The sequence below is a fragment of the Schistocerca cancellata genome, chromosome 3, assembly GCF_023864275.1.
Source record: "Schistocerca cancellata isolate TAMUIC-IGC-003103 chromosome 3, iqSchCanc2.1, whole genome shotgun sequence".
Taxonomy (NCBI): domain Eukaryota; kingdom Metazoa; phylum Arthropoda; class Insecta; order Orthoptera; family Acrididae; genus Schistocerca; species Schistocerca cancellata.
This window is the reverse complement of record NC_064628.1, coordinates 229,629,553-229,654,188: the sequence shown is the minus strand read 5'-3', so window position 1 is coordinate 229,654,188 and position 24,636 is coordinate 229,629,553. Positions and strand designations below refer to the sequence as shown.

At 39.5% G+C, this 24,636-nt stretch overlaps 1 protein-coding gene across 1 annotated transcript in view; it reads right to left on the bottom strand.

Moving 5' to 3' along the window:
• LOC126174860 (cationic amino acid transporter 3-like) overlaps positions 1-24,636 on the bottom strand; it is a 129,837-nt gene that overhangs the window by 71,277 nt on the left and 33,924 nt on the right. Inside the window, exons 3-5 of the mRNA XM_049921259.1 lie at positions 22,598-22,726; positions 14,521-14,676; positions 13,180-13,284 (exon numbers count right to left, since the gene is read on the bottom strand). Coding sequence (XP_049777216.1) covers positions 13,180-13,284; positions 14,521-14,676; positions 22,598-22,726 — 390 coding nt within the window. The remainder of the gene's footprint in view (positions 1-13,179; positions 13,285-14,520; positions 14,677-22,597; positions 22,727-24,636) is intronic.

The window sequence follows — 24,636 nt, the reverse complement described above, 5'->3', positions numbered from 1 at the left end:
GAGGCTGAGTGATGACAGCCACTGATGCTCCGAATGGCAGCCTTTGGTTGTTTATCACAGGCCAAGATACAAAATTATAGTTCTTAGTAGACATGGCTGCAGATGTATCAGGCTACCTGTCTGCCCATCTGACACCTCGTAAGTGTGGTGGTTACCATTTCTTTGTAGTCAATGGCTTTACAGCAGCTACATATGGTCGTACCGCATTAGTGTTAAACTTAGGCCTATGATGCAGTTTGTCATGTTGTCATGGTAGACATCACACATTCTACATTAGGAGCAGATTTTCTACCATTTTATCAACTTTTGTCCAACCTCTGGCATCAATGCCTGCTGGACACTAACACAAACTTAGCTAGCAGACAACTAGTACATCATGTGGAAGATTCTGGCATCCGGGTGATAAGTGGTAACTGGAGATACTCCATTTATTGAACTTATGAAAAAGTTTCCCAGTATCATGTATCAAGCTCCTATGTTAGCTCCCTTGCACAAAATTTTGACCACACCTGGGCCACCTGTTTGTTTGACCATGTCATTTAACGCCACAGAAACTGAAAGTGATTAAACAAGAATTCACATCCATGCTTGCACAGGTTATCTGCAACCTGTCAAGTAGCAGTTTGGCATCTCTCCTCCATATTATATCAAAAAAGGACAATGGATAGATCCTTGTGGAGACTATTGACAGCTAAATGCAAGAATGAGTCTAGATCCTATACCACACACTGAGGATTCCATGTCCAATGTCTACAGGATATTTTCTATGCTAGAGCTTTTTACCAGATATCTGTGGCACCAGATGATGTTACCAAGACAGCTGTATGCAGGCCTTTTGGGTTGTTCAAATTCACCCACATGCCTTTTGGACATTCCAAATATTTATGGAAGAGGTTACATGTAACTTGGATTATTGCTTTGTATGAGTGTTGAATGAAAAGTAATGCCTCCACCTTCATTAATTGGGTTTGTATGGGAATATTTTAATAAATCAAATACAGAAATAATCCTTAGAATGTGATCTTTAATTACCAATATTCACTTTTCCACATAATCATCAGCCAATTCGATGCATTTCTGCCAATGATGAACAAGTTTTCTGAAGCCATCATGGAAGAAGTCAGCACTCTGTTTCTGCAACCACAGTCTCACAGTTCTCTCAACATCTTCATCAGAAGCATAATGATGTCCTTGTGTATCGTTTTTCATGATCAGGAACAGATGGAAGTCAGATGGTGCTAAATCTGGACTGTATGGAGGATGCTGTACAGCAGTGAGATTCAGTCTCTGAAGTTCTGCTGGGTGGCAAGTGAAGTGTGTGGTTTGGCATTGTAATGTTGCAGGAAAACATTTCCCTTTTCCTTTCAGACTCTTTTTAGCCATCATTTCAGAGTTCACAGCATTGTGATGAAATGCTCTGAATTTATTGTTGTTCCATGATCAAGGAAATCAACACGGTTAACACCATCTTCATCCCAGAACACTGTGGCCATGATTTTTCCAGCTGAGGGCTGCATCCTGAATTTCTTTTTCTGGGGTGAGTCTTTGTGTTGATATTCCATAGACTGACATTTCGTCTCCGAATTGTAATGGTGTATCCACATTTTGTCTCCTGTCACAATTGAATGGAGAAAGGCATCACCTTCATTCTCATAATGTGAGAGCTTCCTGGCAAATTTCAAGTCTGTGTGCTTTCATTTCTGAAGTCAGCATCTAGGGTACCCATAGTGCACAGATCTTCCAATAGCCAAGCAAAGCAATAATGTTACCCACACGTTCTTGTGAAATGCCGATTGTGCTTGTAATTTCTCTCTGAGTTATATGATGATTGTCCTGAATCAATCTGTCAACATTTTGCTTGTGAAACTTGGTAGCTGCTGTCACAGGACATCCAACTCTTTGTTTGTCATGCAGGTCAGATGTTCCCACCTCAACATCTTTAAACTTACTCGCCCAGCAACCCACAGTACTCACATCAACAGTCACTGAAAACTGCTTTCATTCTCTGATGAATCTCCTTTGGGGTGACACCTTCTGCTGCCAAGAATTCCATGACTGCACGTTGCTTAAATAGCATTGACCGACTGTCTGTGCAGGGTTCCAATCTTTACACTGTAACAACACAACTGTTCAATGCTAAGGCTTCCCTCCAACTGGAGCTGTAGAGAAGAGGCTTCGGAACAAGCCAGTACCTGCCGCATACCAATGCTGCCAACTGCTGAAGAGTTGGAGGCATTACTTCTCAGTCAACCCTTGTATATATAGATGATGTTTTGGTCATTTCACACTTAGAATCTGAGCATCTGTCACACTTGTGATAACTCTCTAATCATCTACATAAGCATGGGCTCATTATTAACCAATTCAAGCCTACCTTTGGGCATCAGATATTCAGTTTGTTGGCTATACTACTACTGTTTATTGGCTGTACTACTACTGCTCAAGCAATTTGGCAACAAAAAGAGAAAGTAGATGCAATACTTGATTTTCCATGACCTACAACAGTCAAGGAACTATGATGCTTTCTCAGTGTCACAAACTTTTGTTGTTATTTCATCCATAATCATGCCCTCCTAGCTACATCACTAAAAAAATTCATACAAGGCAAACCAAGACCAAAGGATAAACCTCAGTGGAAACCAGAAACTGAAATGACATTTTCTGACTTGAAAACTGCCATCGCTGAAGCAGCACTCTTGGTGCATGCAGTACCACAAGCACAACTAGCAGAGATGGTTGATGCTTCTGCCTCCGCAATCGATGCGGCACTACGATAGTGTGTGGATGGACACTGGCAGCCACTAGCCTTCTTCAGCAACAAGTTATCACCTTCACAGCAAAATTTGTCATCCTATGACCATGAGCTGCATGCTGCCCATGCATCCATCAAAAAGTTCTGAGACATGTTGGAGGGACAGCAGTTCATTTTGGTGATGGATCACAAGCCACTATTGTATGCTTCCCAACAGTGCCCAAAGAAACCTTCACCATGACAGCTTCGACATCTTGATTTCATCAGTCAACTTACTACAAACATCATCCCCACTGAAGGAGAATTGAACATGCCAGCTATCATGTTCTTGTGCATATAATCTATTTCTGAAGCAATTGACTTTGAAGTTCTCATGCAACACAACAATCTGATGATGAATTACATGATTTGTTGATGCAACCATTAGGCTTGTTGCTCCACTGCATTGCACTATCACCATCAGCTGTCCAGCTGCATTGCGATGTTGCCATTTGTGACTGCCAAGTTCTGTCAAAAGGCAATCACCGTCCTGAACAATATTTTGCACACTGGGATTAGAACCACAACAAACATGGTGAAGCAAGTGTTCATCTAGCTGCATATGACATGGATTGTAAGCAATTCATATGAAAATGCTTGGTCTGTCAATGCAATACAATTAGCGTACATGTCAGGTCACCACTAGGAAGCTTCATCTCTCCATATCTACAATTTGAACATATCTGTATAGCTCTCAGAGGACCTCTTCTGCCTTCGGAAGGATACAAGGATACACTTACTGTCTCACAGCTACAGACCACTATATATGCTGGCCTAAGATATTCCCAGTAACTGATACAACCACTGAAACTGTTGTGACCTTTCATGGGTGGATTGCTCATTTCAGCAAACCCTTGCAGATCACAAATCACCAGGGAAGGCAGCTTAAATTCTATCCCTTCAAAGCACTCTCTGTCTTACTCAGCATGAATCAAATCAGGACTAAAACATACCACCTAGTGCCAAACAGTTTAGTTAAGCATATGCCCCACCAACTCAAAGTATTGTTACAATCTCACAGTTTGCAATGATGACCTATGTGTTTTCCTGGAAGAAGACCTCCAGGTAACTACTGTGGAGCTCATATGTGGTCAACCTATATGCCTTCCTGTTGAGTACTATTACAGTTTACAAGATGAATCCATTGACCCACCACAGTTTGTGAATAAACTGCACACACAGATATGACACCTATGTCCAGTGCCACCACGGGCAATCTGAAACTCCACCCATTTGTGTTTGGCAAGCTATGTGACTGTCATTACATTTTCATCCAACATGATGCAGTGCACAAGCCACTTCAGCCACCCTAAGATGGATGATACTGTGTAGTTAGCAGGTACAACAAAGTATTCACTGTCATTATAATGGGCACACCAATGGCTGTCAACGTCAATGTCAACTGACTTAATCCTGCCTTTTGTGTAATCACCACAGGTCGTGAACCATTAGTACCAACTCATGCAGAGTGGAGCAGCCACAATGGCTGTCATACTCTACTATCAAGAAACTAGCAGCTACCACTACACAACTGTTGTCAATTGATCTGGACAACACAGCAATTAAAAGAGAAATAACGGCGACACTAATGGGGGCATTAGTGAAGTTTATGCAAGCTACTGCGCAGTGTGTGTGTATCATGTGGTGCTATGTGCAAGTGAAGGTTCCATGCGAGTTCATCTTTGGCTCAGCCTATGATCTTTGTTTACTCTCTGTTTTCCTGATATATTATTCTGTTGTTTTGTTTGCTATGTCACTTGAATGTCATTATATTTTATGGGTTATTTTACAGTTAGTAAACTGTTTTAAGTGAAGTTAGTTTGTGAATTAATGACAAAGTTGAAAAAGGAAACAAATATCTTCAAACTATCTCTTCTTATCTTGAAAGGAATGTGAATGTATCTCAGTTTGTAACTTTTTCTTAGTCAATAACCAAAAATCTTGTCTTAAAATTGAATTTCACATTTGCTGTTTATGCTGTACATAAAATAAATATGACATACTTTCAGAAAGGGAAGCCATAGTTGAGAAGAGAGTGAGACAGGGCTGTAGCCTATCACTGACATCAGTCATTCTGTACACTGAGCAAGCTGTGATGGAAATGAAGAAACTGAAAGGGAATTAAAGTGTAGGGAGAAGAAATAAAAACTTTGAGTTTTGCCAGTGACACTGTAGTGGCCAATGACTTGGAAGAGCAGCTGAATGGAATGCATAGTGTCTTGAAAAGAGATTATAAGATGAACATCAATAAAAGTAAAAGAAGGGTAATGGAATGTAGTCATAGTAAATCAGTGATGCTGGGGGAATAAGATTAGGAAATGAGAGACTGAAGGTAACTTTGTTGTTTGAGCAGCAAAATAACTGATAATAAATAAAATTATAGAAGATACAAATTTCAGACGGGAAATAGCAAGGAAAGAATTTCTGAAAAAGAGGGATTTATTAATGTGTAATATCAATTTAAGTGTTAGAAACTCTTTTCTAAAGTATTTGTTTGATGTTTAGCTTTGTATGGAAGTGAAACATGGACAATAGGCAATTCTGACATGAATAAGATTGAAGATTTTGAAATGCAGTGCAGTGCTAGATTTAATAGCAAATGAGGAGGTACTGAACTGAACTGGAGGAAAAGGAAATTTGTGACACAACTTGCCTAAAACAAGAGATCAGTTGGTAGGACACAGCCTGATACATCAAGGAGTCATCAGTTTGGTGATAGAAAGAAGTGTAAGGCATAAAAATTGTTGAGGGAGAGAAAAGCTTTGTAGCGATGTCAGGCATCAGCTATAACAGATGGCAGTTAATCAGCTGATTGGCCATCAGATGTCAACAGGGTTTGCGCGCTGACTGCCAGGAGTGCTATGAGATGCTTTCTCCATGCTGCACTGCATGCTCCATGAATTTAATTATTTGCTTTGACTTTTTTAGTATTTATGTTACTGTTTTCCTCACTTAGTTACCTAAAAATTGGCAATTTTCGTTGGAATGGAAATATTTCATAGTGTTTTTCCTGCTGTTATGTGAGCTTAAAATAAACTTCTTGTCTAAATAGAATGTTGAACAGAATTATGCATCATGCATATCGTATTCTCACTGGACACAAGAACACGATAATGATATTGCAAGTACAACATACACAACTTATGACAGTGGTGAGCCCAACATGATTGCAGGTGAGAGAGAGAATAAATCAACAGCACAGATGATTAGCAGCAAACTTCAAGGATCGGAAATTGGTGTGTCAACTATATCAAGACTGGCTGTGCAGCTACCACTGTTTTGGTCCCACAACCCAGCATTATAGTTTGCACAAGTGGAAGTGAGTTTCTTCTGTGCTAGAGTGGCCATCAACTCCACTAAGTTCAAACTGGTGGTCAGTCAGTTGGACCACCGCTACGCAGCTGAGGTTCAAGATATTATAACTTCACCTCTGAACATGGAATCATATGCGAAATTAAAGACTGAATTAACATGAAGAGTGTCCACTTCGCAGGAAGAACAAGTACGGCAGGTTCTCACACAAGAGGATGTTGGTGACAGAAAACCATCGCAGTACCTCTGTCATTTAAGAAGCAAGGTTGATGCGCTCACAGTGCCTGATACATTACTATGCATGTTGTGGAGCAGCCATCTGCCAGCGCAGGTGAAGGCCATTATAGCATAGCAAACGGACATGTGGCTAGATGCTGTTGCATACCTGACAGATCGAATTCAAGACACGATCATGCCGACCCCCTGCCCTGACATTATGATGGTGTGTAATAACACCTTGGTGGTAACATGAGAAGATTACGACAGTCTCATGAGCAAGGTCAATGCAATGAGTAAGCAGATGGGCAAACTACTCTCAGGTACACTAGAGGATGACTCTGTAGAAGATCTAGAAGTTCTTTCTCAGTGAACTCTGCCGTGGCAGAAGGTTCAACCTGGACAGACGTGTGTTAGTACCACAGGAATTTCAGAGATCAGGCACAAAAGTGTACTTTGCCTTGTATCTTTCTCAGTTGTAAGTGATAGGCAGAAGTAATCACTCCAGACTGTCAGCCGCCATCCTTGCATCTCTTTATGACAGATCACAAGACAGGATGCAAGTTTTTGGTGGACATGGGTTTCGACTTAAGTATTTTGCCATGGACCCAGTTACACAAGTATCAATCAGCCACCTTGTTTTGCATTTCCACACCTGATAATTCCACCATCGCTACATATGGAATGCAGCACATCGAATTGGACATGGGATTACGTCATGCCTTGAAGCGAAGATTTATTGATACTTTTTTGCATATGTTGATGATATACTCATCTTTTCAGTGACCCCAGCACCTGATAGAGGTATTTAAATGTCTTGACGAATATGGAGTAGTGTTGAACACCTCAAAGTGTGTTTTTGGCCAGACAGGGGTTACCTCTTTAGGCCACTGGATTTCAACTACGGGATCACTGCCACTACCAGAGAAAGCAGGGGCTATATTGAGTATTCCACGGCCAGAAACTGCTAAAGAACTGTGACAATTCTTGGGAGTCCTTGATTTCTACCAATGTCAAATGGTTCAAATGGCTCTAAGCACTATGAGGCTTAACATCTGAGGTCATCAGTCCCCTAGACTTAGAACTACTTAAACCTAACTAACCCAAGGACATCACACATGTCCATGCCCGAGGCAGGATTAGATCCTGCAACCGTAGCAGCAGCGCAGTTCTGGACTGAAGTGCCTAGAACCTCTCAGCCACAGCGGCCACCTACTGATTTCACCTAACTCCAAGAGCCTCTTACTGCAGCTTTAGCTGGTCCTAAAGTTAAAGGCAAAACACTGATATTGTGGACAGAGCTGATGAAAAACATGTTCGAAGTGGCCAAGAAAAACATAGCAGATGCGACTCTTCTTGCACAATCAGCTTTGGAAGCGCCTCTCACGCTGGTCAATGCTGCCTTGTAGCAATATGTCGACAGAGCCTGGTAGCCTCTCACATTCTTTTCACGAAAGCTATCTCATGTGCAGCAAGATGGACCACATACAACCACGAATTGTAGGTGATTTAGGAGTCCATTAAATACTTCTGTACACAGTTGGAAGCTAGAGTTTTTGTCATTTTTACAGACCATAAACCTCCCACCTATGCCTTTTGGCAAAATAATGACAAGTGTTCTCCGAGACAATATAATCAACTGGAGTTCATTGCACAATTCCCTACTGATGTACAGCATATATCGGGAATCAACAATGTTACTGCAGACCATCTATCCCAGATGAGCAGTGTCATGAAGACTGTAGATTTTGCACAGCTAACCCAAGCACAGGACTCTGACCTGGAACTTTGAGACTGTTTACAAGATGCCACGTCTGGCCTTCAACTTCAGTGGATCGTTGTTCCAGCTACAAACATAAAGCTATGATGGCTATTCAGAAAGTTGGGAACATTTCCATCTGATGCCACTAGGCGCTCTCAGTCAGCATCCATCCGTGGCATTGGAAAAGCCTCTGTGAGTCTGGTTTTTTGGATATTCGAATATGTGCGCTGCAATCAAAAATCCCACCAGTTGTGATGTGCAGTCTGTGAAATGATTTTTGTTGGTAAAAAACCTAAAGCCTAAAGAAATTCATCATGAACTGTGTGAAGTGTATGGAAACAATGTAATGAGTGAATGTTCTGTCCAGAAATGCTGCATTTGGTTTAAAAATGACCAAACCAACATTCATAATGAAGAGAAGAGTGGATGCTCGAGCATTGTGACTGATGAACTTGTCGCTGAAGTTGATGAAATAATTCGTGAAAACCATCACTTCACAATAATGGAGCTTTCAATTTCTTTTCCACAAGTTTCACAGACTTTGTTGTTTGAAATTGTCACTCAAAAGCTAGGCTACCACAAATTTTGTCCACGATGGGTGCTCAAAATGTTTACAGTGCACCATAAAGAACAGTAAATGGGGGCAACATTGACATTTCTGAATGCCTACCGCAAACATGGTGATTTGTTACTTGATAGAATCTAACCGGTGATGAGACTTCAGTGAAACACATCAATTGTGAGACAAAATTACAGTCCATGATGTGGGGGCACACAAGGTCTCCCCAAAAACCAAGAAAATGTTTGCAAGCCTTGTCAGCAAGGAAGTTGGTGGTGACAGTGTTTTGGGATAGGCAAGGTGTGCTTCTTATTGATTTTCTCAAATGTGGAGCAACCATAAATTCTGCCCAGTACTGTCAAACTATGCACAGCCTTAGAAGAGCAGTTCAAAACAAACGCCAGGGAAAGCTGACGTCCAAAATTTTGTTTTTGTACAACAATGCCAACCTCACATGGCAAATCGCACTAAAGAATTTCTTAATTCATTCAAATGGGGAATTTTCCCTCATTATCCCTACAGCCCCGATCTTGCACCAAGTGACTTCCACTTGTTTCCCAAGATGAAGAACTGTCTTGCAATGCAGCAACTCCAGGCAGGCATGACCTACTGGTTGAAGTCTCAAGCAGCATAATTTTATGACGAAGGTCATTCAAAGCTTGTCCACCACTATCATAAGTGCCTCAATGTGTTTGGTGGCTATGTGGAAAAGTAGTACGTCAGTCACTCTTTCAGATGAATATAATAAAATGTATTTCTTGTAATTAGTTTTTTGAATGCCAAAATGTTCCCTACTTTCTGAATAGCCCTTGTATATTGTGAGATTTCAATTGGGAAAACTTGCCCATTCATTCCTATGGCACTTCACAAGCAAGCCTTCAAAAGTCATGTTACCCTCACGTGAAGGCAGCAATTAGACTAATAGCTAGTCATTTTGTATGGCCTGGAATAGAAAAAAGAGTGTCACACATGGGCTCATGCATGCGTACTGTGCCAGGTCAGCAAGATTTCTCACCATGTCTCCATGTCAGTGAGCAAATTTCCAGACACAACAGCATGTTTTGCCCCTATTCATATTGATGTAGTAGGTCTGCTGCCCCCTTCCGAAGGACAATGTTGCCTACTGACAGTAATAGATCAGTTCATGTGCTGTCCAGAAGCCATTGCCGTAGATAACATTTCTACTGAGATGCTAGCCCCTGCATTTGTGTCACACTGGATTACCCATTTTGGTTGTCTGCTTCATATAACCACAGACAGAGGACGGCAGTTTAAATCTGACCTATTTGCTCAACTAAGTAAATTTTGCGGTGCATTGCATCACACAACAACAAGTTACCTTTCTGCCAGTAACAGCATGACTGAACGCTGGCACTGATCACTTAAAGCCACCTTAATGTGCCATGAATCACAATGGCCCCCTGCCTTACCACTGGTTTTGCTTGGCCTACATGACATGTATAAACCAGATCTAGGTGCCTCACCAGCAGAACTGGTTCATGGAGAAGTCCTACAGCTTCTCAGTGAGTTCATGGACCCACATATGATTTCATTGGACAATGTTAATGCACCAGTATTGTCACCCACCTCAGAGAAAAGCTGATGCAGATCTGACTGTGACAAGCATTACACCATGGCACATTGCAAACAGTCATATCCTGAGAATGATGATCCTGTACATTCATGATGTTGCGAGTAGAAGGCATCAAACTGACACTCACACTACCATATACTGGTTGGCATCATGTCGTCATTAGAGATGACAAAATTCACATCTGCAACACAATCAGGTGAAACCTCTGCCCACTACCCAGCAACCCCCACTGGTATCATCACTGGCTGCAATTGAACAGCAAATGTGTTCCAGATGACGGGTACACTTCATGGCATGCTACAGGGATGTCACTTCCAGCTTCATCCAATGAGGGGGCTCTGCCTCCCTGAAGGTTGGTTGGGTTCTTTGGGGGAAGAGACCAAACATCGAGGTCACTGGTCTCATCAGATTAGGGAAGGATGGGGAAGGAAGTCAGCCATGCCCTTTCATAGGAACCATCCTGGCATTTGCCTGGAGCAATTTAGGGAAATCACGGAAAACCTAAATCAGGATGGCCAGACGCGGGATTGAACCGTCATCCTCCCGAATGTGAGTCCAGTGTGCAAAACACTGCGCCACCTCACTCTGTCTCCCTGAAGGGGTGTGGTGTAGTGGCATTGGGTGTTAGCCAAAACAGATGTCAGTTAATCAGCTGATTGGCCATGCATGTCAACAGGGCTGACCAGCAGGAGTGCTGTGAGATGCTTCCTCCATGCTGCAGCATGCACTCCATGAATTTAATAATTTGCCTTGACTTTTTTAGTATTCCTGTTATTGTTACTGTTTTCTTCACTTAGTTACCAAAAAACTGGTAATATTTGTTGCACTGGAAATGTTTCATAATGTCTTTGCTGCTATTATGTGCGCTTAAAATAAATTTCTCATCTAAATAAAGGGTTAAACATAATTATACATTGTGTGTATCTTACTCTCACTGTGGAAAACAACACGATAACAAGGTTGCAAGTACAACAGGCACAAGTTGTGACAGCTTTAATATAGTAAATGGTTTCAAATGGACAACTAATTTCAGAATATACAGGGTGTCCCATTTATCTTGACCACCCTAAATAAGTGTTTGTCTATATGCATATTACAAAATGTTTCACGCAAATGTTCTTTAGCCATCAGGGGGACATCAGTCAGCATGATTGCTTTTATAGTAGCTTTGTTTTTTTACAAAGATATGAACAGCGGTATGACTTTTTTAAATGGCACCCTGTATTTTTATTCAGTAATTCATTTCCTCTCCTGAAGACCTATTCAAAAATGTATCACAGTGTACTATTCACTGAAACACAATGTTATTAATTACATAACACAACATTGATGTGACGCTCCCAGTGCTTAGTGCAGGTACTCGGGATAATGGAACATGTCCACGTGCTGACATTGACAGAGGACAGATGTAAACATAAGTAGAATGCACACCTGTCATTCTGCCAACCATCTTCAGTTGAAGAGTTGTGTGAGTAAAATGTACACCAATGAAGAGAAGGTAGGAATGCTACTCATCTATGCGGAATGTAAGTTAGCAGAACAGTAATCGCAATACTGTTTTCTTACATATGGGTACATTTATTACAGTAGTTTAGTCCTTTTAAATACTATTGTGTAGAGTAGGCATACAGTAAAGGCTGTCCTTCCTACAAACTGCATTGACATAACATTTCTTTTATTGTTGTTGCTGTTGAAGGTAGGTGAAATGCTACACAGGCAGTGGAACTGTACAGAGAGTAATATCCTGACAAGAACCCACTTTCCCGATGGATTTTTCTCATCTTATTGTGACGCTTCAGGAAACAGAAAGTTTCAACCCGTGACAATGCAATCATCATAGCACTCACACAGATGAAGCTGCTGAAGTTACTTTTCTCACTTCCGTTGCTATGAATCCACATGTGAGCACACAACAGCTTGAACATGAGACTGGCATTCCTAAAGCCAGTGTACATCATACTCTTACATGTCACCAGTTCCATACTTACCATGTACACCTACATCAAGAATTGCATGGGAATGATTTCCAGAATCGTGTACAGTTCTGTCAGTGAGCACAGCAGCAACAAATACTCGCTAACCCGAACTTCTTCACCAATGTTCTATTTACTGATGAATGTTCCTTCTCAAACAAAGGACAGATAAATACAAGGAGCATGCATTATTGCTCCAACAACCCACAATGGCTTAGACAGGTGTAACATCAGTGTCACTGGAGAGTTAATGTCTGGTGAGGGATGCTTGGTAATACAATTATTGGCCCTTATTTCATCAATGGTAGTCTGAGCGTCACTGCTCAGACAAATTCTTCCTCCTCTTCTGGATGAAGTGCCGCTAAGAACCAGAATGCTTATGTGGTATCAACACAATGGATGTCCAGCACATAATCCCTTGCATGCACGTCGTGTTCTGAACCAAAGGTATGCTGCCAGATGGATTGGTCGAGGAAGAACAGTTACTTGACCTGCTAGGTCTCCTGATTTAAATCTCTGGACATTTTTCTTTGGGGATGAATTAAAGACATTATCTATCATGATATTCCAACAACTCCAGAGGACATGCAGGAATGTATCATGCTTGCTTGTAATTCTCTTCAGCAGGCAACACTGGAAGCAGTAAATAATTATTGCATTCAATGAGTGCACCAGTGTATCGGTGTCCAGGGTCACCCCTTCAAGCAACTTTGAATGTTCTACTCCTGGGCAATGGTATAGGAGAGTCAAAGTCAAGTTTGTGTTATGTTTTTACTTGGTTTTCATTTGTTTTCTGACAACTCCAGCAAGTGGACGAGTTTGTGATCCCAGACTCAAAGTCTGGGTACACTGTGATATATTTTTGAATAGGTCTTTAGGAGAAGAAATGAATTACCTGTATATTTCAATGATCATTTATGACATTAATTACTTGATCGTGCCTTTACAAACACAAAAAGCATTGTTACATACCTTTCAATGCACCGGCAATGATGGCAAAAGTTAAAACACCAATATTAGCTACACCCAATATGTTGCTAATGATTGATGACTCCTTCACACCAAACGCCAGAAGAACTGTGGAGAACACATATATTTCAGTTAAGAATTTTTATGTTATCTTATTTGTTAGTGTTTCTTCCATATTTATCTGCAACAGAAGTGCAGAAGAAACATAATTTTGGATCTGGCTTTTAAGATAAGTATTATGTGTTATCCAGAAAGCTTTGATATGTTTTTAGATTGTTTTAAATACAGGATATGTGTAGCAAATATTAAATAATTTATTATTATATACATTTATTTTTAGAATGAAAACACAACAACTGTTGTTGGAAATAACAGTGAGGTTACAATTTTCTACCTCACTGGCATAAATTTATGTTTCATATTTAATTTTATATGGTTATCAGTATATTGAGGTATGGAAATGTCCCTTGAAACAAAATGAGTAAATTTTTATAAATTTTATGTGTCAGACTGTAGCAGTCTGATCACATAAAGTACATTCATAACCATTGGAATAGAAAGGCTGTCGGGATCTGGACCATATGTGCTCCCTGCACCAGGGAGTGTCAAACATCATGACATTGTGCAGAGCAATGGCTTCTGCCCAGTAAACATAGCTCTGCACAAGTAGATTTGCAGTAGGCCCTATGTCCTGGTGTTGTGTTGGCTTTTTGCTAACCATGATGTTCAGAAATGGTAAGCTGCTATCTTTTCCCATTTGCTTCATGAACAGATTATTCAAGTGAAAAGTCCAAATGCTAGAGAAATGTAGGTAATGTTTCTGTTCCATGGCGCCACACTACAAATGTGTTGGCAACATACCACCTGAAGGAGGAAGTAACCATTGTTAGAATTAAGCAGCAGGAAAGTGCAGCTCTTACAAGAGAGAGGATATATTATAGGTGACAGGAACTTCACATGGTGTCCATGAAACTACTATAACTACATCTGGAGATCTCATAAAACCTCTCAAGCTGTATATCTGGGCTGGGCAGATAGCACTACCTGGGTGCTAGAAAAGATTCATCAAATGACAAAATATGCTTGTGTCAAATCATGAATGCAAAAAATATAATATGTCAATGTACTGTGTTTAATTTCATCGGTGAGATTAATTTCTTTTGTTTCCACTTGTAGACATGTCTCTATGGTTTTACTGTCACATATTTGCAATCTTATAGCATCACCATCTATGAACTACAAGTTTATAATTTTCATTTGGTTTCCTTTAAATATAGAGTTTGTTTTGTATTTTAACTATAATGAGATTGTCAGTATTGAATATCCAAAGAAAAATCATCTTACCTGTGAGGAGAAAAGTTAGTCCAAATGCCAAAAAGTCTGGATAATCAGATAAAAAGTCAATATTAATTGGCATTGCTTGCCTGCAAGCATTTGAAATAGAATTATTTACTAATGAGTCAATATATCCAGTGAGACCTCTGGCTACACTAGCTGCACCTGTAACAAAAAAGGGATAACATCAAAAATCACTTTAAGGATGTTTGAAAACATGTAACATTTTTATCTGCTACAATGCAGATGCTGCTGGAGATAATTATGTGTCTGACATTAGCATAGCAGTAAAATAAAAAATACACCCTATTGGACAACTGATGTCAATATAACATTTATGTAGGTAGCTCAACATGTCCACAATTCTGTGGATTTTGTAAAATGCCTCAGCAACTTCGGAGTGAAAGACTCAGATATCCTGGTGAGCTTTGAAGTCATTTTGTTATTCACCAGGGTACCTCTACGACAGTCACCAGAGCCTATTGGTCAGAAATTTGACAAGAAGACCACGGACCTTTTCAGGCATGTCCTGACCTCCACATATTTGTTGTTTAATGGAGAATACTACAAAGAAACAGAAGGAGTCATAATGGGCAGCCTACTCTCGCCTGTGGTTGCAAATCCGTATGTGGAGCAGTTTGAGGAGGAAGCCCTGGTGTCATCCAAATGGAAACCAACATGTTTTTTTTCTGTCATATGGATGATACAATGGTCACATGGCTGCATGGAAGGGGCAAACTCCTTGACTTTCTGACGCACTTGAACTCCATACATCCCGACATCAAATTCACTATGGAGACCAAAGCAGAAAGAAGATCACCATTCCTGGATGTCATGATCAAGAGAAGGGTAGATGGCACCCCAGGCCATGGTGTGTATCAGAATAAAACGCACCACACTAACCTGTATTTGCATGCAGACAGCTGCCACCACCCTTCACAGATGAATGGGGAACTAAAACCAATAGTACACAGGGTGCACACTGTTTCAGGCACAGAGAGTCTTCTCCAGGAGCAGGAATATGGTAGAACTGTATTCTGAAAAACAGGTACCCAGAATGGCAGATCAGGCATGTTCTCCACCCAACCACAACAGTACAACCTGTGGAGATGGAAGAAGTCATGGAGAAAAGGCAGCAATTGCTTTTATACTGTACACTGGTGCACTATTGGGAAAAATCAGACGCATATTGATGAAGCACCAAGTGAAAACTGTCTTTTGCCCACTCAATAATACAAGAGCATATTGGGAAGTGTCAAAGATGATCTCGGTTTACAGGAGGCCAGTGTATACCAGTTTACAGGCGAATATGGGAAGACATATATTGGAAAGACAATGTGCACCTTTAAAGATCATTGCCAAGAACACCAGAGGCCCACTCAACTGATGTATCCTAACAAGTCAGCAATTGCAGAGCACTGTTTGTCTGAGAATCATGCGATGGAGTATGAATAGACCAGGATCTTGGCACAGACTTCCAAATACTGGGAGAGCATCATTAGAGAGGCCAAAGATATTTGCAACAGGGATGATCTCATCAACTGAGATTGTGGCTATAATCTTAGCAAGGTTTGGGAGCCAGCATTGAGTTTAATTGAGAAGAGTCTCAGCAAACAAAAATGATCAGGTGACCAGACCAGACAGAGAATTTACATCAACGCTATCACAGACACCAATGATAGAGTCTATGTGATCACCAACATGCAGCTGCAGGTGCAGACCATAGATGGGGCTGTGAGATATTTGGCAAACAGAGCAAATTCCATAATATTAGCTTGAACCAAAAATTGGAGAATATCAGTCAGAATTCAGATCAGGCAGTTTGTGTTCAGAACAAACCTCGATCTGAAGCTAATCCTTAGATACCAGAGAACATGTAGCAAAAATTTTGTCTTCACATTTTTGATTGTAAAAAAGCCTATGACTCAGTTGACCATACTTCAATCTTCCAGATGTTAGAAGAACAAGGTCTAGATCTGAAAACAGTTGCAGTCATAAAACAGAAACAAAGTTCGAGGTTAAATTTATGAGGGAAATTTCAGTTCCTTTCAAAATCAAAATGGGAACAAGATTGGGAGGTGGATTGACTCCAGTACTTTTCAACTGTGTCCTTGAGAGCGACAGGTTTTTCTGTCATCTCCACATTTACCCCTCCATTGTGGTTGCACCTACAGCACAGCTTCCTTGAGAAAGTGATACAAGAATGGCAAAAACAGAAATCAGTCCTCAAAATTGACCTGCCAGTCACTTTAGGCAAAGGCAAGTTACCTACAGAGTGATTCTTATTAATGTTTAAAAATGCCCAAAGTGACATGGATGATGCTGAGACAAGTAATTCAATACAAGACACATGGCGCTGCAAATGTCTGAACATACCTCAAAAATGGATGACAAATGTTGAACATGTAATGCCATCAGTTGACATAAGTCACCACGTGCAGCGGTTAAGCCTGTCTGTCTGTTGCATCTGACCATCCAAACTCAAGTCAAGTATGCACGTCTTTGTAGCTCCACACCTGTGTGTGCAATTTCAGAGTGTGTGGCTCAGGGTTCAGTCATGCATCTTGCAGGCAGCATTTTTTTCATTGTGTGAGGCAATTATGTGTTTGCATTAAGGTATTAATTCATTAATTTACTTACTGGTCTTGCACACTCTGCTGGTTTATTACAAAGTACAGTAAAACAAAAACCAACTGTACTGCTTCACAAGTAAATGATTATAAGTTTCCAAATTACATCAAAGAAGGAATAAAAAGGAAAGAAACACAAAATAAGAACAGCTTTTGCTTAGTTATGCTGAGGACAATAATTTTGTAACTTTTACATTTGCAACAGATCACATTTACAAAAGGTGTTTGAAATTTGCACTGTTTGCTTCAATGCAAGTATTGCATCATTGCATTCATTCCTTCATACATGGGCTCAAGAATACCCTCCATATTTTGGATGTGATGCCACATAATGTGATTTGAGACTTTCTCGGCGTATTCCATTCGTGAAATCTTCTCGGGTGATCAGCCGAGTAAAGGCGTCGTCTTCTCGCAACGTTTCGAAGGGTTTCGTACCCATCATCTTCAAGCGAAGTGAAGATGATGGGTACGAAACCCTTCGAAACGTTGCGAGAAGACGACGCCTTTACTCGGCTGATCACCCGAGAAGATTTCACGAGTGATGCCACATGTTCCACATTTGGGGTATTTCCTGACATTTGAGGCCCCATGTATCATATATTAAATTACTTGTCTCAGCATTATCTACATTGTTACATGGTTTTGAAACATTAATAAGAATCATCCTGTATAGATTGCCTAGCATTTGCAGACAGTTTAGCAATATTAACTCACAACATTTCATCAGCCCAAAATCAAATTGAACTCTTGAAAGAAACTGCAGAAAAAAGTCAGTCACCAAATATCTTTTGAAAAGACAATGTACATGGTCTGCAACAAAGAAGCACCAAAATTCTTGAAGCTGGAATATAACAAAATTAAACAAGTTTCAAAATCTAAATATCTCAGCATAACTATTCAGGAATTTCCATCTTTTGGCACCTAACTTTGTTTTCTTTTCTTTGCTTGTAGACAGGCAATACTGACTCAGAACCAGCCAGAAAAGTAAACAATACACAAATATCCAAAGTAACATTACAAAACACAGGTGAAGGTTCTATGGACACATTAAAAGAATGAACCCAGAAAGACTTACAAAACAAATATTCAACAAAGCCTAAATTGGACATTTAAATGGGTTACAAGATAAAAACTGATTAGAAATTGGTATGAATTACTCTAGAATACTGTATGACCAAAACTGTGAAATCCTTAGGTTCATAATTCACAGATGGAAAGTTGACAAAGAGGAAAAACCAAAAATGGATGTGTGTGTGTGTGTGTGTGTGTGTGTGTGTGTGTGTGTGTGTGTGTGTGTATGCATGTACATGTGAGTGCATGCATGCACATGTGTGTGTGTGTGTGTGTGTGTGTGTGAGTGGTTGGATGGGTGGGTGTGCTCCACATCTCCCCATAAAATACTGATGCAATTTCAACCAAACTAGGTACACGTATCCTTTGCTCTCAGGCAACAATCACTATGAGTATTAGAACCACCTACCTAACATAGTTCAGGAGATATGACATCATAAAAATGCAAGGCATGTAAAACTGCCACATCATGCATGACATTTAAATGTATTACTTATATGTTACTAGATGTGTTCAAAATAAATTTTGCAGACAGTATTAACATGTGCTGCTAAATGTACTGTTGCTATTTCAGATTACATGTTGTCATTTTGTTATTTGGAGATCGTGAGTGGAGTTGCGGATGCTAGAAAACAGAGTGCAAAGCAGAGAAATCAGAACATTTCCAACACATTCTTCTCTTTGAATTCAGTAGAGGGGTGACAACAGTAGAGGCAGTTGGAAACATTTATGCCATTTGTGGGACTATTGCCACTGGACAGAACATGGCAAGAAAATGGTTTTCTTGTTTTAAGGAAGATCATTTTGACATTAGTGACTCTCCATGTTGAGAAAGACCTTCAGGGTTTGATGCAACAAGGAAGGTACAAAAATCAGGTGTATGGGTACCACGTGCTTTAAGTCAAAATCAAAAAAATCAGCAGGTGGCCATATGTCCATATCTTCTCACTCGTCATCAATGGCTCTGAACAACACCAATCATTCCTATATTGTATTGTTACTGGTGACAAGAAATGGTATCTTTATGCTAACATAAAGAAAAGAACAGAATGGTTCAGCCTAAACAAAGCAGCTATTCCCCATACAAAGACCTGTGCCAGTCTACAAAAGATAATGCTCTGCATCTGGTGGAACAGCAACAGTGTGGTGTACTATGAATTGCTTCCCCAAGGTGTAGCCATCACTGCTGAGATCTATTGACAACAATTGTGATGTCTTGCTGATGCAAGCCAAGAGCAATTACCAGGAAGACTATGATAATGCCCATCTGCATTCTGCTGGACTGACAAAAAACACTACACAACAGAAGTGGGCTGGGAAACCATTCTGCATCCACTATATTCACCTGATCTTGTGCTCTCAAATTTTCCCCTTTTCCCCTCACTGTTGAACAAACTTCAAGGAACTTACTTTCTGAGTGAAAATGTCCTCCTAACATGGCTCAACAAGTGCTTTGCCTCAAAACCACTTGATTTCTATGGTCACAGAATCGAAAAGTTACCCCAGCTGTTTTACATAGTGAAGAAGAATATATTATTGTTGACTAAAGTCTCTGTTATGTGTATCTGTTGTGTTTATTAAACTTATGGAAAATCACTATGAATTCATGCACCAACCCAATATATCATGGTACCACACAAATTTCAGGTGATGTGACATCATAAACATTGAGATGCAAAAAAGTTGCCACATTGTAAATGACATTTAAATTTAGTACTCCTTTGCTACTAATTCTATTCACAACATATTTTGAAGACAGTATGCACATATGGTGTTGAATGTATCTACACATATACATCATTGTATGACATAGTTAAAGAAATATGGTATCATAAACACTGAGCTGCATGAAAAATTGCTCCATCATGCATGAAGTTTTAATATATTTATTCTTTACTATTGAGACACTTGTACAGTCGAACCAAATAAGGGAAGCCCCGACAATTGGTAGTGCTTTTGACAGCTTTCAACTGTGCAGTGCAAATGGCTGCAATTAAAACAGTAACCATCTTTAGAACTATGAAGAGGTGTTGCCATAGATATGTTTACAAAATCGCATAGCAGACGTGGAGAGCAACTGTGCCCAGAGCAGAGAAACTGTCCGGGGTCATGTTTATTAACACGGAACTTGCACTTTTGTACATTATGCATATTTCTTTGTACAACTGTTTCATAAATGAAAAGGAGTTTTCATGAATACATGAAAACGAAATTTTTTGATACTTCACTACAAATACAGTTCAGTTTGTTTTTCTTTCTAATAGAAAATTGGCAAAATGAATACCTTTGCAATGCTGTGTTTGTTGGCTAGTAATAATAATAAAATTGTTCTAAAAATTGCCACAAAATATGAAATACATAATAACAAACAAAGCATCTGAAATTTGTGTAACAAAATATTTCTATTCAATAACTGAAGATTTGAGTTTCTAATATATTTACATAAACATGAATTGTTTCAAACAGTGGAAAATCCATGATGGCCAAATTATGAAAGGATAAATTGCTACTCACTATATACAGGGGATGATGAGCCATGGACAGGCATGACAAAAAGAAGGTGTACAGCAGTCTCTCTGTTGTGCCTCCCTATGACTCACTATCTCCTCTATATGGTGAGTAGCAGTCTATCCTTTTCATAATGTTAACATGGTAGTTTCCTTTACAAACACTGGATTTAAGTCAGATGTCAGATAGCATTAAGGAAATTGCCCTGTATATGACCAAACAGGCTAAATATATAATAAATTCCACAGTCTACCACCTATTGTATTCAAGGACAATCTGCTTGTCGTATCTGTGTTTATTCCTAGAATGAAAATGTGGCAAGGGCACACCACTGAGCTAAATGCCACACACCATCTGAGCTGAATGGCCAAGGTGGCAATGTAAAAAAATGACATCATGGAGAAGAGAGCATAACATCATTTCATTGACCATGCACAGTGAAGTTACAATGTGTAAGTTGTACACAAAAGTGACTTTTAGCACACAGACTGCAGAAATAACTAAACTGAAGGCCTGAAGACAAGATTTAGGATACTGCAGTGCAGTGTAGAACACTGATGGGTCCAGAAAACTAGGCCACATCCTGACATTCTTGCCACATGATAACGTCATTTGTGTAGACCAAGTGGTACAAATACTCTGTCTTCTTAATCCCAGTTCTCAGTTTTGCAGCTAACTGGTCCCTAGGTGGGACCTGTGATGCTCCATTCACAGTCCACTCAGATGACTGCTCTGTGGTGTTACAGCCAGCTCGGCCTGAAGGACTTAGCTGGTGCTAGTTGCTGCTGCCTTGTCTTCATCTTCGCTGATGAAAAGACCCTGTGTGCCTCCTATCACCAGGACCTCTGTGGGCCTAGCTAATGGCATATAGTGTGCTGCCAAATTACCATCACATCAATGCTTACAATAAAAGGTGTAATTTGTATGTACTGTGAGAGGAGATATGACAGGACAAAAGTACCACTTATTATGAGGTTACTAATTAGTACAGAAATTAAAACAGTTTTCAGTGCTCAGTTACAAGGCTTACCATTACACCAGTGCTTGTGACTTAAAAGTGTCTGCATGTATACCAATACAACAGCCAGTGTCAGCCAGCAGGGATTTGAATGTACCAGCAGCCTACCCTTCTTCAACAGATATTGCATTTCTATGTCAACAAACACTAACTTTCTAACTTTTCAGTAATTGCGGATCGCAAGCAACATCAGTTAAGGTAACAGGATAGAAAGACAGGAATATTAAGACAGCTCCATAAATGAATGTGAGCAAGAACAGTAAAAAATGCATGTCAGGTGATATATCACCAAAAAGCAAAGCAGCCGAATTGTATAAGTGTGTGGAGGAGGCAGGGGGTTGAGGTGAGAAGGATGGAGGGAAAAGTATCTTAAGTAAGAGAAGGGAAAGGCACCATGATAATAATATACATATTAAGAAATATTAATTGTAAGGACGAAATGCTGAAAGGGAGACAGAAAGAGAACAGCACTAACAGAAGTTCAAGTTTGGTTGACTAAGGAAATTTTTGGTTTCTAGTGTCATTACAAGTGATCTGGATCTTTGTTTCAAAATCAGTGTGATCATTTCTAGCATCAACATATCTTCAAATAATTCCACTGTTGAGGCTTTGGTTCACTGGGCATAGTTCTGACGAGGAGACAGTTAATGTAATGGATAATATATCAAAATACTTCACTGAATTGTAATATATGTAATGAAAATCCACTCTCAGTGTCACTATGGATGGCAAATGATAGCAACTGAGGATTCCAGGTGTTGCACTGCTTGTTACCATATTGAGATCGAAATAACGACTATTATGAGACAGTCTTAATGCTTTAGTAATATATTCTTTGAAGTCAGGGATGCATTCTTACCTATCACATATTCCAGAATGAGATTCCAACCTATGAGAAAGGCTATAAATTCACCTACAGTAACATAACTGTAAATGTAGGCAGATCCTGCACGAGGAACTCGAGCTGCAAACTCGGCATAACACAAACCTGTGAACAATAAAGTGTGAAACATTTTGACATTTTTGTACATTGATGACTCATTCCAGTTTTAATTTTATCATGATTAATTTATGTGATTCACTTCAGTTATTTAAGAAGAGAAAAACAAATAGGAATGTATATCCATATGTGACTGTTATATCAGATTTGAGATATTTCTAATAGTAAAAACAATAATAGTAATTTTAATATAAATGATAACTGCAATGATAATGACAATGAACATAAATACAGGTCCTACAAGAGGTAGAACAGTTTTACTGAGTAATGTGGAGCTGTGCGTCCCCCGCTTTAATCTCAGATGTTAGCCACACTATCTCTCAGTTTCCACTGTAACTGTTCCTTACAAGTAGTAAGAATATTTGTAGGAAAAAAATAAATGTCTGATCTACTATGATGTACTTGAAAAATTTCTTCCCATTACCTTCATGTAAATTCTCCATGAATAGTGTAATTGAGTCAGTCTTTATTATTCAGTGAAACTGTATGTTTTCCTTCCTAGTTTAACCTGATTAACGGGGATGCTTTATTGCTATCATTTGAGTGTCATGGTCAGATAAACCATTTGTTATAGGCTCATAGTTGTTTCATAAAAGACAGTTGGATTTACAAGTAAATTATCAATTACTGTTGCATTGTGACCTTTTATATATATATGTCTACATCTATAATAAGCAAATCACCATGAAATATATAGCAGAGGGCACATTCCGTTGTACTAGTTATTAGGCTTTCTTCCCATTCCATTCATCTATGGAGTGTGGGAAGTATGACTGTTTGAATGCCTCTGCAAATGCAGCAATTAATTTAATCTTGTTCTCATGATTCCTGCATGAGCAATAAGTAGGGTCTTGTAGTGTATTTCTAGAGTAATCAATTAGTCAGTTCTAAAAACTTTGTAAGTAGTGTTTCTTGGGATAGTTTACATCTGTCTTCAAGAGCTTTCCAGTTCAGTTTCTTCAACATCTCTGTGACTCTCTCCCACAGACCAAACAAACCTGTGACCATTTGTGCTGCCCTACTTAGCATATGTTCAATATCCCCTGTTAGTCCTTTTGTCTACAGGTCCCAAACACTTGAGCAATATTCTAGAATGGGTCACACAAGTGATCTGTAACTAATCTCCTTAGTAGACTGATGGCATTTCCCCAGTATTCTACCAACAAAGCAAAGTATACCATCTGCTTTATCCACAATTTAGCCTATATGATCATTCCATTTCATATCCCTATAAGTGTTATCCTTGGTATTAGTATGATTTGGCCATTGTGAGGTGCATAATTTTACATTTATGAACATTTAAATGAAGTTACCAGTCTTTCCACCACTCTGAAATCTTATCAAGTTCTGACTGAATATTTATGCAACTTCTTTCAGACAGTGGTTCATTACAGATAACTGCATCATTTGCAAAAAGTCTGAGGTTACTATTAACAGTGCCCACAAAGCTGTTAATATACAATATCAATAGCAATGGCCACTACACACTACCCTAGAGCATACCTGAAGCTACTTCTACACCAGACAATGACTGACTGCCCAAGATAACACATTGTGTCCTCGCTACCAAAAATTCTCAACTCAGTCACAAATTTTGTTTGATACACCATATGAGAGCTTTTGACAATAAGCACATATATGGTACTGAGTCAAACGCTTTTAAGTAATGATGAAATAACCACATGCATATGACTACCTTGATTGAAAGCTTTCATTATCTCAGGTAAGAACAGTGTAAGTTGAGTTTTGCATCGTTAATGTTTTTGGAATCCATGCTGGTTGGTACAGAGGAGATTATTCTGTTTGAGGTACCTTATTGTGCTTGAACTGAGAATATGTTCTAAGATTCTACAACAAATCAATGTCAAGGATATTGGGCAGCAGTTTTGTGGATCACT